The sequence below is a fragment of the Thalassophryne amazonica genome, chromosome 16 (assembly GCF_902500255.1).
Source record: "Thalassophryne amazonica chromosome 16, fThaAma1.1, whole genome shotgun sequence".
NCBI lineage: Eukaryota > Metazoa > Chordata > Actinopteri > Batrachoidiformes > Batrachoididae > Thalassophryne > Thalassophryne amazonica.
The window spans coordinates 19,048,641-19,064,639 of NC_047118.1; the positions used below are offsets into that span (position 1 = coordinate 19,048,641).

General features: G+C 40.0%; 1 protein-coding gene across 2 annotated transcripts in view; it reads right to left on the minus strand.

Annotated features, from left to right (window-relative positions):
- Positions 1-3,253: 3,253 nt before the first annotated feature.
- col5a3a (collagen, type V, alpha 3a) overlaps positions 3,254-15,999 on the minus strand; it is a 212,316-nt gene continuing 199,570 nt past the window's right edge. For both annotated transcript variants that reach the window (XM_034189960.1, XM_034189959.1), the window contains 5 exons: positions 14,530-14,830; positions 12,690-12,802; positions 12,485-12,553; positions 6,169-6,402; positions 3,254-4,177 (listed from right to left, as the gene is read on the minus strand). In XM_034189960.1, the coding sequence (XP_034045851.1) occupies positions 4,031-4,177; positions 6,169-6,402; positions 12,485-12,553; positions 12,690-12,802; positions 14,530-14,830 (864 nt within the window). In that variant the 3' untranslated portion in view covers positions 3,254-4,030. The remainder of the gene's footprint in view (positions 4,178-6,168; positions 6,403-12,484; positions 12,554-12,689; positions 12,803-14,529; positions 14,831-15,999) is intronic.

Below are 15,999 nucleotides of genomic sequence, written 5' to 3' on the forward strand. Positions count from 1 at the left end.
TGGGCAGCTTCAGAAATGTCATGTTTTTAAATAATTAATCCAAAGTTTTAATCAGGTTTTACTCATGTTTTACTTCTGTGGGAAGCCAACAATATTTTTGTTCCCCAAGCAGCCGGCAGTCTGTTTTGTGGCAGCACTCCAGCTTTAAACACAATGATCATTTTTAGAAAGGCACCATGCAAAATATGTCAAGTGACTGTGGCTCAGTACAGAAAAACACAACAAACCTTTTTGACCAGACACAAACGTAAAGCGTTTAAACAAAAAAAATTGCAAACAAAGTTAAATTGAAGACCATAGTGTCTTGAGCTGGGTGCATTTTGATAGTGCGCTGTTCAAATCATATTGTGGCACTGACCAATCAGCTACTCAGTCTGTACAGTAAGCCCCGCCCACAAGTGCATGATCATCTTACTGTCAGTGTGTGTGTGAGGGGGCAGAGAAAATTCAAGGGAAAAAACATAAAAATAAATATATGAAATCATATAAATTGAAAATTCTATCTATTTAAATATAACACAAAAAATACAGAAATAACAGGACAAATAAATGTGAAAATAAAAAATGCTGAATTATTCTTTCATGTATTTTTTCTTTTTATATTTCAGATTTATTGTTTATGTATTTTTGTGTTTCCATAATTATTTCTGTTTTTTTTTTTACTGTTTTTCTTTACCTTTTTTGGCATTATGCCTTTTCTACACATCATGTGCTTGTCCATAATAAAATATCAATGATTTGTCATGTGAGGACAACAACTGCAGGCTTAACACTCCAATTTAAGTAGATGGAACCCGTTGTCTTTACTTGTACATATTGGATTTACTGTCCAAAGACATTAGAATAAACCCAGTGAGTTTCCCTCTGAAGTAATCAAATATACTGTCTCTAACCACCTTTCACTGGCTTTGTGAAATTGGCACGATCAGCCAGAAGACGTGCAAAAAACAAACGAACAGCAGGCTAGTCTCCAGGCTCTGGGGGTGCAGCTGATAGACCAATAAATCTCTGCCTCACTAGCCCTTTAATCCTGCAGACAGAGAGATGCAAACACTTTGGCATACATAAAAACAACATAATCACGTTTTAGCACCACTGAAAATGAACATGTGTCAAGTGAACAGCAATGCATGTAGTCCAAGAGCCAGACCCTGAAATATCAGCCATCGGTACCAGTGAGGCCAGTAATCCTCAGTGATTTTTGGCAAGACATATATCCCTAGTTTATGATAAGGGATAATAGCAATGTAGCAGTGGCATCTTTTTTGTGTGTTGTCATCAAGTTTTTACACTCACTGCACAAGCCACATTCACAAAATGTGGTCTTGCAATGAAAATGTACAGGGTACCCTATTTCAAATTAATACATATTAACAACAAATTGAGCTATAGATTTGAATTTTTTCCTACTCATTTGTTATGTGTCGACGCGAGTTGAGGAGCGGACCTGCGTCAGACAGAACCCAGCGCTAAAAATAACCAGAAAGCGGTTCCAACAACAGAAACAATTTATTTTTCACCTGTGCATAATAATGTGTACAAAACTGAAACAACGTCCTTCTGGTGGAGTGACTGTTGGCACGCTCTTAAGCGCCCAAAAGGATAGAAGCCCGGCGTTTCTGGACCCACTACCACCAGACAAACACCCCCCAGGTGGACACGACAAACTGACTCTCTGTGAAGCAAAGAAGAGGTGAGGTAAGTCAGCAGTTACAACAATATCTTTCAAAAGACACACGCTATCAGCAACACATTCAGGTCTGTATTTTTTAACTTTATGCAAATGAGCAGCTTCTCACAACAAGTGGAGGATCACTTATCCGCACGCCACAGCAGTGAGAAGCAAACTGCACAATTCTCATCACAATTCCAGTATACTGCGTAACAAAACACCAAGTTACTATCAACAATTAGTCAAACACTTAATCACCTTTGATGTGTGCTGACAGCATGTGTCCTCACCCTTCCTTGCTTCACGGGCTCGATGTGTCAAACCCAGGCGCGGTCCTCAGCGTCTCACAAACGGACATCACAAGGTCGAGTTCCCGGCAGTTCTGCTTGAATCACACATGACTTAAATGCAGAACGCCATCCAATTATCTGCTTCAGCTGAAAGTCTTTAAGGTTGCATGTGAGCACCAGTCACAGGTGCTACACATGATGTTGATGAGGGTGAGGACTCTTCAGCCAGCACCTTCTCCACAGACAAATCAGTTTCCATGCCAGGCGGCACAGGAAAAACACCTCCGTGTTGATAACCATTTGTAAAATCCAGGCGGCTTTTGATGGCTTTCAGTGGAGTGAGTATATGAGAAATTGTTTAACAGGCAGGACATGTTCCAACTTGTCCTTAAGGCTTTCAACAGAGGTGTTTTTCCTGTGGCGGAGCGTCGCGGCGGCTGCGTCCCGACGCGCGGACCTGTCCGCACGTCTTTCATTAAAAAAATCTCCTTTAACAGTGCAATATCTGGATAAAATGCTGAAACCGACTTCTTCTGAAACTTCTCTGTTCTCTCACGACGTCCTAGATCAATAGAGCCTGAAATGTGGAGGTTTTCAGCTTGAAACAGGCTGATGACGCCGCCTGAGAGCGCTGCGCGACATCTCGCACCGTGAAAAGTCCTTAAAGCGACAGTCTCACCTCAAAATCTCTCATCAGCCGTTAAAATTTTCACTGAAAACCAGCTTAATTTTTCGAACCGTGTCCACTTCGATGTGTCTCACAGGTTTAGAAAAAATTTTGATCAAACAACGCGCCAGTCTCTCAGCAACTTCTCAGACAAAGGAATTCCGACGAGGGGCTGGACGACTCCTCACACAAGGAGTGCTCACAGGTGAATGACGTCACCGACAGGCGTGGAAAAACTCACGCATGCGCACGAGGGTTCAAGCATGTCTGACGTAAAAACATATGAATGAAATCCATATAGTTTTTGAAAAAAATAAAAAGGACCGTTACTTTATTGACAGCCCTCGTATATATATATATATATATATATATATATATATATATATATATATATATATATATATATATATATAAAATCACAAGAAGAATTATTGTTTTATTTCTGAAAATATCACGATTGACCCCCCAGCTAATGGACTAATACTTAACCTTTTAAACATAAAAACGTCTGAATAGAGAAGAAACAAGGATGTGATTACATCTACGATAAAACTGCAGGAAATGTTCATTTTAATCAACATCCTCTAATTCCATTGATGCCTTTTAAACTTTGTAACATATGCACAGGTACAGTATATATCGCAGTAGACACTTAAGAGCACCCGCCTGTGGAAACACTGGGCTGCAAAAGCCTATTATCAAGCCTGTGGAGGGAAGCACTCCAATAAAGAAAACAGCCTTATCCCTTCAAGTAAGTGTAGCGTTCAATAAGTAGCTATGTCTGTTGAATAGCAATCAAGTTAATTCACTGAGCAAACTACAGTTGAAGGGTAAAAAGGACAATTTATCACTCCTGGACACAGGAAATTAATTTTGGTGCTTGTGTGGAATTAATGTGCTACACTAGTTTCCAATGCAGTTGTCATTATAGTGAAACTGGAGCATGCAAAATGAGAAAGACAGACAGTTTCTTTTTTCTCTCCATCTCTCTGTTTTTGGCCTGAGCCACGATAAATGACCTTGTTAAATGAGGTTGCAAATACTTTTCAGGCAAGTTGCACTCAGCTGATTGATGACAGACTCCATTCCTGAACCATCTGGTATGTTTAAGTGGTATGCTCTTCATACTTGTAGAACAGCACGCTGGAGCAGGAAGAAAAGGAAGCAAACCTTCTTCAAATTAAATATATCAAACTGGAATATTTCCTTTTGGTTATTCCTCTTATGGTTTTAAAGTCATAGAATCAATTTAATTGGCTGCTGAAGAGTTTTAAAAGACCACAAACCCACCACATACAGGAATATAATAAATATCAGTTTGGGCAGTGATAAAAAAGTCAATTTTTTTTGGTTTAAAAAAAACCTTGATGTCACAGGTCTTTGTTTGTATTTGGCTCAATGTTAACCGTTGAAGCACACACGTCCAACTTGGAATCCAAACTTTTGGTTGTTGTTGCCAAAGTCTACTGGAGCCACATCTATGAGAGGAAGCAACTCCGCTGAAGGGGGCTCGATTTCTAGGACAGTCCTTTCCTGACCGCTCCGTGACTGCAAAAGAAGAATAAGGGTGTTATTACAGAGTTTGCTGGCGAAGCAGGGTGGTGTGTGTGTGTGTGTGTGTGTGTGTGTGTGCATCTGTGGACAAGATAATTCAAAAATCTGTTGGGATCGATTTCCTTCAAAGTTGGTGGGAATATTACTTGGGTAGAAATTTGGAGCTGATTAGATTTTGGGGTTGTTGGGTCGTGTCTGAAACCCCCTTTCTCACACACACACACACACACACACACATACATACATACATACATATATATGGGGGGGGGGGGGGGGGGGGGGCAGTGTTGTATAAAGTACCGGAAAATCACACTTAAGTAAAAGTACAGATACCCATTAAAAAATGACTTTGGTAGAAGTTCAAGTAACCGATTGAAATGCTACTCAATTAAAAGTCTTAAAGTATCTAGTATTTATTGTACTTAAGTATGACAAGTAATGTACAACTAAATGTACTCAAGTATTGAAAGTAAAAGTACAAGTAAATGTTAATAATCAAAAAACGGACTGGTTTTTTTTAATAAAAGTTTATCTAGGCTTGTAAATGACTGGTAGTACTTGTATTAGTCAAAATACTGAAAATTGTACACATCACACAAAAACACTTCAAAAACAAGGTTTCAAAACCTAAACGAGAGTAGGCTACTCACTAGGTGTTCACAGGAAACAGTTATTTATTTCTATATGTATTTATTTATTTTCATTGTTACGTGGTTTTATCTTTTCTGTTGTTTTGTTTCATTAGGTTCTTTTTGTCTCTTTCTCTAAAATTGTATTGTAACATTATTAGTCTAATATTATTGACTATTATTGTCTATTATGTAGACTATTATTGTTGTTGCTATAATATATGAATAAAAATAAATTAAAAAAATTACAATTTGACTCTTTTACGACAACGAATGCTGAGCCATTAATTATACAGAAAACAAATCAACACAAACGTACTGATGCGAACAGCTTAATGCTAACTTTAACATTGAAAACGCCATAGACATGCTAGCGCGTTAGCATCAGTCCCATTTTTAAGTTATAAAATACATCTATCAACTGTTTCAGAAGACCATAACAGGTCGGTTTAACATAAAAATATTAAATATTACTCAGACATATACTCTTCAGGGTTTTAGCGGGAAAAAAATTACGATAAAGCGAAATAAAAAAAGCAAAGGTTCAAAGCAAAGCTGCGCTGCAGAAAAGTTGATTACAGACCCGCTGCAGGTCTGTAATCAATGTAGAGAAATTATCATTTTCCTGACAAACACCCCCCAAGTGCACAACTGCAAAAAAGCCTACCTATCATGCCTTGTGACAAATCGGCCTGAGTTCATTGCAGTCACTAGTAATGAGTGGTGTCTCTGGGTGAAAACATGACTTTTTTCGTGTGTGTTTGTGTTTTTTGTTTTTTTTGTAACGAGTAACAGCATGGTGCATAGAAAATGTATTGGAGTAGAAGTATGCAATTAAGGTCGGAAATGTAGTGAAGTAAAAGTGAAAGTAATCTGAATTTAAAAAACTCAAGTAAATTACAAAGTCTCCCAAAACGTACTTAAGTACAGTAGTGAAGTATTTTTACTTCGTTACTATACAACACAACAGGGGGTATTACTTGGATAGATATGTAGAGATGATTACATTTTGAAGTAGTCTGGTCAATGGCCAAAGGAAAACGTGGTCCAAAAACCTCCTTTATTGTATATTTCAACAACAAAAAAGCCTGGATGGATGATCTAAAGCATATACTGATCAGCAAAATATTTGTGAATGACTGTGATGAATGGCTTCAAAATGAAATCACACAGTCATATTATTATTTTGTATATAAAAACAGCATTACAGTCATATGTATATTTACTTGTACATTTATATTGTGTGGTTGAGAGTGTGAATGCCTTTCATTAGCGTATGTTTTGCCAAATTCATGTCTTCATGAATTCAAAGACACCGAGACTATTTCCTTTTTGTCCAAATAGTTGTCCACTGACCTGGCATCCATCGTGCACTGCTGTAATGAAGGGGCTTTTGGCTTGTGTCAGCTCCTCGTCATTGCTGCCTCTGAAGCGCAGGGCGTGTTGGTAGGAGTTTGACGTGTTGTCAAACCAACCTGCAGAGTTTTGGCAGGTGTAGGTGAAGCTCTGCTTGGCCGTGGCACTGAGAAGTTTCAGAAAGGTCAGCTGTACCACGTGCACAGGGTTCCCATCCCTGTCATTGTAGGAGAACTGGATGACACAAATACGCAAGGTTAGCCATTAGCCAGAGAATCCTAACACACGAAAAACATCTTCTTACCTTTCATCAAAGTCCACAGTACAAACTTAGATAACATGACAGAATTTAAAAGAGTTGAATAGAAAATACTGGAAAGAAAAATTTGCTGCAGCTAAAACATTCTACCTGCTGTCTTGATCCTTTATTAACTTTTTTAAGACCCATTTTCATGCCATGCATGAGATTTCCTATGGATAATCTCCTCTATCAGGCTATTTTCCACAGTCCTTGAAAACTGCAATTCTCAAGCTTCTCCTAAAGAAGACCATTAGCAATTATAGATCACAATTATAAACACTATTCCTTGGTAAAATATGTACACTGGGCCTCCGGTTAAAATTATTTGCACTCATAGGTTTGTTTGAAATTGGTGTGGACTAGAAACTTACAAGAACTTTCCACATAGACAGGTGACATGGTGAGTTCGTGGTTAACACTGTTGCCTCACATCAAGAAGTTCCTGGGTTCACTTCCCACCTGGACCTTTCTGTGTGGAGTTTGCATGTTGTCCCTGTGTTCGTGTCAGCTCCCTATGGGTGCTTCCCCTTCCAAAGATATGTAGGTGAATTCTAAAACTTTAACACTGTCTGTGTGAAGGTGTTTATCTATATGTGGCCCTGTAACAGATTGGCATTCTGTCCAGTTGTTTCTCTGCCTCTTACCCTATGACTGCTTGGATAGGCTCCAGCCCCCGTCTGTCAGGTTCTGCCCCGGCCCAGGGTTCATGTCTGGGTTTATCCCCTGCCCATATCCAGACTTTCTCTGAGGATTCTGTTTTATTTTTCATATGATTATACTTGATCATTTAAGTCTCAGTTTGGTTCTGTTTATTTCTTTGATGATTTGGTCACAGGTTTCAATCTCTGGTTATCATTTATTTTTTGAGTAGTCATTCATTGCATTGTCTGTATTCTGTAGTCTCTGGTTTTGTTTTCTGTTCATTTATTTTCTGTTTAGTCTGTTGTTTGTGTTGCCATTTTATTATCATTTTTTGTATGTACTGTATTATAATGGTTGCCCCTTTGTTTTGTTCACGTCACTTATTGTTGGTCTTTGGGCATGTCATGTTTTGCACTGTTGGTTTTTTCTGCCACCTGTTTCTCTTGCTTTGGTCTGCTTTGTTTTTTTGTGTCACTTCACACTCTTGCACTTGCCTTTGCACTGTTCCTGAGTCACCCCTCTTCCAGAACCTTCCTTACACCCGTTCCTCATTTCACACCCTGATTACCCTGCCCATTATATAAGCCCTCATAGTCCCACAGTTCCTTGCCAGATTGTTGAATTTATTTCACATTCCAGCCTCATGTCCAAGTCCTGGTTGTTTTGTAATTTTTGACCTTGCTTGTTTGTTCCGACCTCTGCTTTGCCGTACCCTGAACTCTGCTTGTTTTTGACCCTGCCTCTGTCTCTGCCTTTGGTACGCCTCAACACCATGTGTTTCACGCCTCAGCTTGTACCTTGCCTGATACCTCTGCCTCACTGACTGTAATCCTGTGTACCGAATCTCCTGCTAGTTTACAAGATAAAGCCTTTAATTCACTCCAAACCTTCATGTCTGTGAGTCTGCATTGGCATCCTACTGTTTTTAGTGCCAAGCAGTGTTGCCAGATAGGAAATATGCAACTATCGTACCAAAACCTCAAAATTATCGTATTTTATGAGAAATTATCGTACACAAACAAAACGCATACAACATAGCTATTTTAGCGGGGGGGTTTTTTAATTTCCAAAGAATATTATGTCACATTTTTAAACAGTAATTCACAATATCGAAACTATGGCACAAAAAGAACGCAAATGCACTACCAGACTAGAAAGATTTTTTTTTTTCTGTGAAGGGACACAAACATGTTAATTACCAGACTAGCTGCTAGGCTCAAAAGTTGTGTGTGTGTGTGTGTGTGTGTGTGTGTGTGTGTGTGTGTGTGTGTGTGTGTGTGTGTGTGTGTGTGTGTGTGTGTGTGTGTGTGTGTAGTGATGGTGACGGGGGTGGGGGTGGGCTAAGCTACGTATGTGCAGCCAAAACAGTCTACATTACAGGTCAGTTGTCTCGGGCCCAGGGAGGGAGGGGCAGGGCAGAGAATTGGGAACTCATTACTTTGTATGGAGAGGGGGTGGGCTTTCAAATGACTTTGTCCTGGGCCGGCCAAAGCTAGCAGCAGCCCTGTGTGTGGTGTGTCTTTGATGCCGCCTGAGTGCATGGGCAACCAACTGAAATTATCATACATTTTGGATTTTTTCCCATTATTGATCGTACATCATACAGAGGGCAAAGCTATCGTACAAATACGATAATTATCGTACATCTGGTAACACTGGTGCCAAGCCACCTCTTACCATGACACTGTGACCCTTAATTGGAGTAAGCTGAGATAGAAAATGAATGAATGCTGCATTTTCTTAGAGTTTGAGGGTTTTGTTTGTTTGTTTGTTTGTTTTTTGGTAGGTACAAACAAAATCTACAGGAGCGGAAGCACATATAGATTTCTGCAATTTGCGTCACGGAAGTCTAAAAGAAGCTGTTTTAGACCACTTTTTCAGGCAACTTTTTTTTTGGCAGGGGTGATGACCAAGCAGTTAGTCTGCTTATTTCTAGTGCGGAAGGTTGAAACACCACCCTTGCCTGTTCTCCACGTAATGTAACTAGGTTACATTACTAGCGCTGTAACTAGGTTTAAGGATATGATTCCTTCTTTATGTTCTCTAATGTCATATACCAACACAGAGCAGAGTAGCTACCTAAACTCTGTAAGGGAGTTAGAGTATCTTGTCAATAGTTTTACATCCTCATTGAAGACAACTTTGGATGCTGTAGCTCCTCTGAAAAAGAGAGCTTTAAATCAGAAGTGTCTGACTCCGTGGTATAACTCACAAACTCGTAGCTTAAAGCAGATAACCCGTAAGTTGGAGAGGAAATGGCGTCTCACTAATTTAGAAGATCTTCACTTAGCCTGGAAAAAGAGTTTGTTGCTCTATAAGAAAGCCCTTCGTGAAGCTAGGACATCTTTCTACTCATCACTAATTGAAGAAAATAAGAACAACCCCAGGTTTCTTTTCAGCACTGTAGCCAGGCTGACAAAGAGTCAGAGCTCTATTGAGCCGAGTATTCCTTTAACTTTAACTAGTAATGACTTCATGACTTTCTTTGCTAACAAAATTTTGACTATTAGAGAAAAAATTACTCATAACCATCCCAAAGATGTATCGTTATCTTTGGCTGCTTTCAGTGATGCCGGTATTTGGTTAGACTCTTTCTCTCCGATTGTTCTGTCTGAGTTATTTTCATTAGTTACTTCATCCAAACCATCAACATGCTTATTAGACCCCATTCCTGCCAGGCTGCTCAAGGAAGTCCTACCATTATTTAATGCTTTAATCTTAAATATGATCAATCTATCTTTGTTAGTTGGTTATGTACCACAGGCCTTTAAGGTGGCAGTAATTAAACCATTACTTAAAAAGCCATCACTTGACCCAGCTATCTTAGCTAATTATAGGCCAATCTCCAACCTTCCTTTTCTCTCAAAGATTCTTGAGAGGGTAGTTGTAAAACAGCTAACTGATCACCTGCAGAGGAATGGTCTATTTGAAGAGTTTCAGTCAGGTTTTAGAATTCATCATAGTACAGAAACAGCATTAGTGAAGGTTACAAATGATCTTCTTATGGCTTCGGACAGTGGACTTATCTCTGTGCTTGTTCTGTTGGACCTCAGTGCTGCTTTTGATGCTGTTGACCATAAAATTTTATTACAGAGATTAGAGCATGTCATAGGTATTAAAGGCATTGCGCTGCAGTGGTTTGAATCATATTTGTCTAATAGATTACAGTTTGTTCATGTAAATGGGGAATCTTCTTCACAGACTAAAGTTAATTATGGAGTTCCACAAGGTTCTGTGCTAGGACCAATTTTATTCACTTTATACATGCTTCCCTTGGGCAGTATTATTAGACGGTATTGCTTAAATTTTCATTGTTACGCAGATGATACCCAGCTTTATCTATCCATGAAGCCAGAGGATACGCACCAATTAGCTAAACTGCAGGATTGTCTTACAGACATAAAGACATGGATGACCTCTAATTTCCTGCTTTTAAACTCAGATAAAACTGAAGTTATTGTACTTGGCCCCACAAATCTTAGAAGCATGGTGTCTAACCAGATCGTTACTCTGGATGGCATTTCCCTGATCTCTAGTAATACTGTGAGAAATCTTGGAGTTATTTTTGATCAGGATATGTCATTCAAAGCGCATATTAAACAAATATGTAGGACTGCCTTTTTGCATTTACGCAATATCTCTAAAATCAGAAAGGTCTTGTCTCAGAGTGATGCTGAAAAACTAATTCATGCATTTATTTCCTCTAGGCTGGACTATTGTAATTCATTATTATCAGGTTGTCCTAAAAGTTCCCTAAAAAGCCTTCAGTTGGTTCAGAATGCTGCAGCTAGAGTACTGACGGGGACTAGCAGGAGAGAGCATATCTCACCCGTGTTGGCCTCCCTTCATTGGCTTCCTGTTAATGCTAGAATAGAATTTAAAATTCTTCTTCTTACTTATAAGGTTTTGAATAATCAGGTCCCATCTTATCTTAGGGACCTCGTAGTACCATATTACCCCATTAGAGCGCTTCGCTCTCAGACTGCGGGCTTACTTGTAGTTCCTAGGGTTTGTAAGAGTAGAATGGGAGGCAGAGCCTTCAGCTTTCAGGCTCCTCTCCTGTGGAACCAGCTCCCAATTCAGATCAGGGAGACAGATACCCTCTCTACTTTTAAGATTAGGCTTAAAACTTTCCTTTTCGCTAAGGCTTATAGTTAGGGCTGGATCGGGTGACCCTGGACCATCCCTTGGTTATGTTGCTTTAGACGTAGACTGTGTTTCATAATTATTGTATGGCCTTGCCTTGCAATGTGGAGCGCCTTGGGGCAACTGTTTGTTGTGATTTGGCGCTATACAAGAAAAAAGTTGATTGATTGATGTGGAGTTGCACATCATTTCTGCTTGAACATGGATTTGGCTGTTCAGGTATTTTGATGCCAGGCTACAATTAAAGACTAAAATTAAAATACAAAGCAGATTGTATTCTGTTTTGGCGGGGGTGGCCAAGTGTTTAGTACACTTGGTTTCAGTGCGGAAGATTCCTGGTTTAAACACCACCCTGCCTCTTCTCCATGTAATGTGAAGTTGCATCAGGGAGGGCATACAGTGTAAAACATGCCAAATCAGCATGCAGATCCACCTCAGATCAATGTGTCAAATGGTAACACCTGAATGAATCAAGTTCTTTGAAATTAATTGAATTAACACGTTAATTTAACTTATCTTAATTTCAAAGAACTTGATTCATTCAGGTATTACCAAATTAAAAAATTCAATTAAGTTGGTTATTTATTCAGTGTACTATACTGAGATATTTAAAAATGATTTTGCACAACATAGCTCCTTTGAAAGCACAGAAACATGTACACAAATATTTTAAGGTGTCTTGCATTTATGTGAAAGGATTTTGCCAAAGCCAAGGTGAAAAGTAACAACTGTGTAACAGACTTTTAATGACAAAGTGAGGAGAAGAAAGTGCAATAAAGTGACCAAAGCCAAGTACTTTGAAAGAGCCAGTGATTTACACATGTGGCGGCATGACTGCGATTTTCTGAGAGGGTCACGAGACCTATGATCATGTGCACTTTAAAGGCCATGGCTGCGGATGTGCTGCTCTGAACTTTGTAAATGAACTTTGCATGAGTCATAGTGACTGCTGAGAGCAGCTGCTGACAGGGCCGAGTCATCGTACAAGGACTAGAACACTTAATTATCCTGCAAGCACATTCACATAAATCCACATGCAAAAAAAAAAAATTAATAAAGTCTATACATTTATGTGAGCCTATAAATGCAATGAGGTTGCGCCGCAATCTTATGCATGAGTAATATTCAAACACTCTCAAGCCAGATCAGCAATTTAGCTGAAAAAATGTGTCTGGAATTTGCAGCCCGCTGTGACTAATTGCAGGAGATCAGCTCTGATTTTGATACCTGCTTCCCTTTCCTGTACTGGCTGAACCAGCTGCCAGGCTTCTCTTTGCTCCATGCTGCTAATTTCACCTAGGCACACAGAGAGAAAGAGAAATGGTGTTGACTAAAATTTCAGGTTCAAGGGATATAAGAAGCGATTTGTTCTCTGATGAAATATGACGAGGTCAGCTTTGTGCAAGCTGACAGCAAGAGATTGGAGACTTACCATCTCAATCCTGCTGTCTGGGTAGAGACAGGTCTCTCCGTCAGCAGTGAAGTTACAGTAGACTTTGATGGAGTCCCGGTTACAACCTTGGTTAGGATCAATCCAGTAGTCTCCTGGAATGTGCAGCGAGGAAAGATGGCGATAAAGAAGTCAATGGAATCCATGTATCTTGCACTGAATGTACTTGCAGAGGTACGTCTTTGCCCAAGTGAAGAGTTGCAGAGCTGTAAGCATTGTTTTGTTTTGTTTTAAATAAATAAATAAAATGTAAGCACGTTGTTGGAATCAGCACATCGACGCTGTGGTTTTCGGCTACAAATAAACTACAGCACTCAGTGTTCTTGTCCAGTCTTTTAAACGTACTGTATGATTGTGCTAAAACTGTCAAACTTGTGCTGTTTCCTAATAGTTTTAAGATATTTAGTTTTGATTATTTTATTTTATTTTTTATTTTATTGTTTTGGGGCAGCACAGTAGCTTAGTGGTTAACACTGTTGCGTCATAACAACAGGTCGTGGGATCACTTCCCACCTGGTGCCTAAATGCAATAGACTGGTTTCCTGTCCAGGGTGTATTCTGCCTCATGCCCTATGGCTGAAGGAATAGGCTCCAGCTACCCCCCTCTCCGCTTCCCCCATGACCATTAGTATAAAGGATGGATGGATTTTATTGTTTCACGTTCTGTATTGTATTAACTTAGAATGATTAATGACATGATTCCACGCACTCCAATACAGTAAGTGGAGACGTGTACCTCAAAAGCTGGTTTGCAGTCAGCACCTGAATGCAAAGAAGAAGTTTTATTTTTATTAATAATTGATAAGTAAGATTAGGGGCGGTGGCCGAGTGGTTAGTGTGCTTGGTTTCAGTGCGGAAGTTTCTGGGTTCAAACCCCATTCCTGCCACATTTCCACATGTAATGTGGAGTTGCGTCAGAAAAAAACATCTGGCATATAACCTGCAGGGTAGCATGTTGGATTAGTGGTTAGCACTGTTGCCTCACAGCATGAAGGTCGTGGGATCAATTCCCACCTGTGGCCTTTCTGTGTGGAGTTTGCATGTTCTCCCCATGTTTGTGTGGGTTCCCTCCAGGTGCTCTGGTTTCCTCCCACATTTAAAGACATGCAGGTTAGGTGGATTGGAAACTTTAAATTGTCCATACGTGTGCATGTGAATGTGGCGTCCTGTCCAGGGTGTACCCCACCTCATGCCCTATGACTGCTGGGATAGGCTCCAGCCCCCCGCGACCCTTAATTGGAGTAAATGGTTGAAGGTGAGTGAGAGCGAGTGAATAAGTACGTTTCTTTTCACACTGTGGCTGATGACGTGACCAAGGTGATTCATGATGGATTTAATCTTTCACGTGTGTTGTAAGTAAGGTCATATTTTACACAGCATAATGCTAACAGCTAACATTAGTATGAGGGAATGACTCCTCTGTAAGCATTTTATGACAAATATCTGTAATAATATGGGTGCTTGTGTGGTCAATTTTTTTAAAGGTTGTTTTAAGGTAGGATTTAATCATTTTAACTGCATTTTTTTTATCTGTCTTTTGCTTTTGTATTGTATCTGTCACTTTGCTTTGCTCTGCTGAATCACTTTTTGCCAGAGAAAAATTTGCCTGCAGGGGCAATAAAATATATTTGATTTGATCTGATTGATTAATGTCCTAATGGATCACTCAAAGAAGTGAATGTTGCACTTTTTCCATTAAGTGAGGTACTGGCTCATGCAGACAGAAAGCCACGCCTCTGCTGCAGACACACATACAGTGTCACAGAACCACACACATAAAGTGCTTTGATATATAGGATATTGCAAAACATGAGCATGTCACCATCTTTGTAGTCAGGCTGGACCATCAGGAGCTCTTTGCAGGTGCGTGCAGGGCTCTCAAAGGTTCCCAGTGGCCTCCTCATCAGCTCCACCTCAGTTTTCATTGAAATAAGTGAAGCAAAGACTTCTTCCATTCCTTCTGGATCTTCTAGAGGTTGGTCTGCCTGACCAAACTCTTCCATGTCCAGTTCCAAATCTTGCTCCCTGGTTGGTGCTGCTTCTTCATCCCTATCAGAGTGCCCCCTCCTCTTCCTCCTGCCCTCTCTGATGGGCAGTGGCTGGATGAATGTTGCAGGAAGTCCCTGTGAGTAACAGAGATGTGAGCAAGAACAGAAAGGCATTCAGGGCCCTATTTTCAAAAATCTATAGAAAAGGGCCAAAAGCACATTGCGCTAACACATTTGGGGCAAGTCCAGCCTGTTTTGTGATGTATAATATGAGGACACATTAGGTTGCTGTAGGCAACACAGAGATGTGAGAAAGAAGAAAAAGGGCATTTTGGACCACATCTTCATGATTAGTGGCAGACGACGTGAAGCACATCGTGACACTGCATTTGGGGCATGTCCAACATGGCATTAATGTGTACAAATGTAGGGCACAGGTGCAAGAGTTGTATTTATTCTCTTAATTAGTCATGGGTGTGTTGATGCACAACATGAAATAAACCAATCGGAGTGTCATCTGTCATCCTCTTTAAGAGCTACTACTCCTATTTAGACAGTAGACTCAAGTGAGATTATTTCTGCAGAGTTAGTCACAGTGGACAGCAGCCACCAAAGCTCCCTGAGGTGAAACAGTGAAGCAGCAACATGAAGCTTTTTTTTAAATTTGCAAGAATATTTACTTTTATTTTAGCGGTTGTTTTCATTTGTGAACCTGCTGATGCAAGGCTCATATTGTAAGAATATTGTGCCATAACCTGAACACTGATTCGATCTGTGCTGAAATTGCCTTCGGCATCCTCTTGATAGTGTTCCACCAGTACTGCACCTGATCACACTTCATTTTAAGATCAGCATGCTCATCGGTGCACAGAAAAGTCTGCAATTTGCAAATCACAATGTGTGCGGTGAAACGTGGTGTTGGATGAAATCTGGGGGAGGGGCTGTACTTTGCACATCCTCTATATGATGCTCTTTAATATGCTTCCTCATAAATTAATTACTATTTACTAATGCTAATTTGCATGCAAATAAGATCCTTTGGTTTCTTCCTTTTTGCTCGAGGTTGCTAAAGTGGATCAGCGTGGACGTGGAGAACAGACACGGATGGTCTTGAACTGGGAAATTTCTGTTTTGGAAGCGACTTCACTAATCACTTAGCCACCACAGTGCCTATTAATCTTAATTCACTAATTTAACAGTTTACTGTACTGGGCTGAGTAACAGCACAGTTCAGCTGATTTTCCCAAGCAGCTGTCACCTGCATTCAGAGCGGCTTAATCCTCCTCAACATCCAGCAAAAGTGA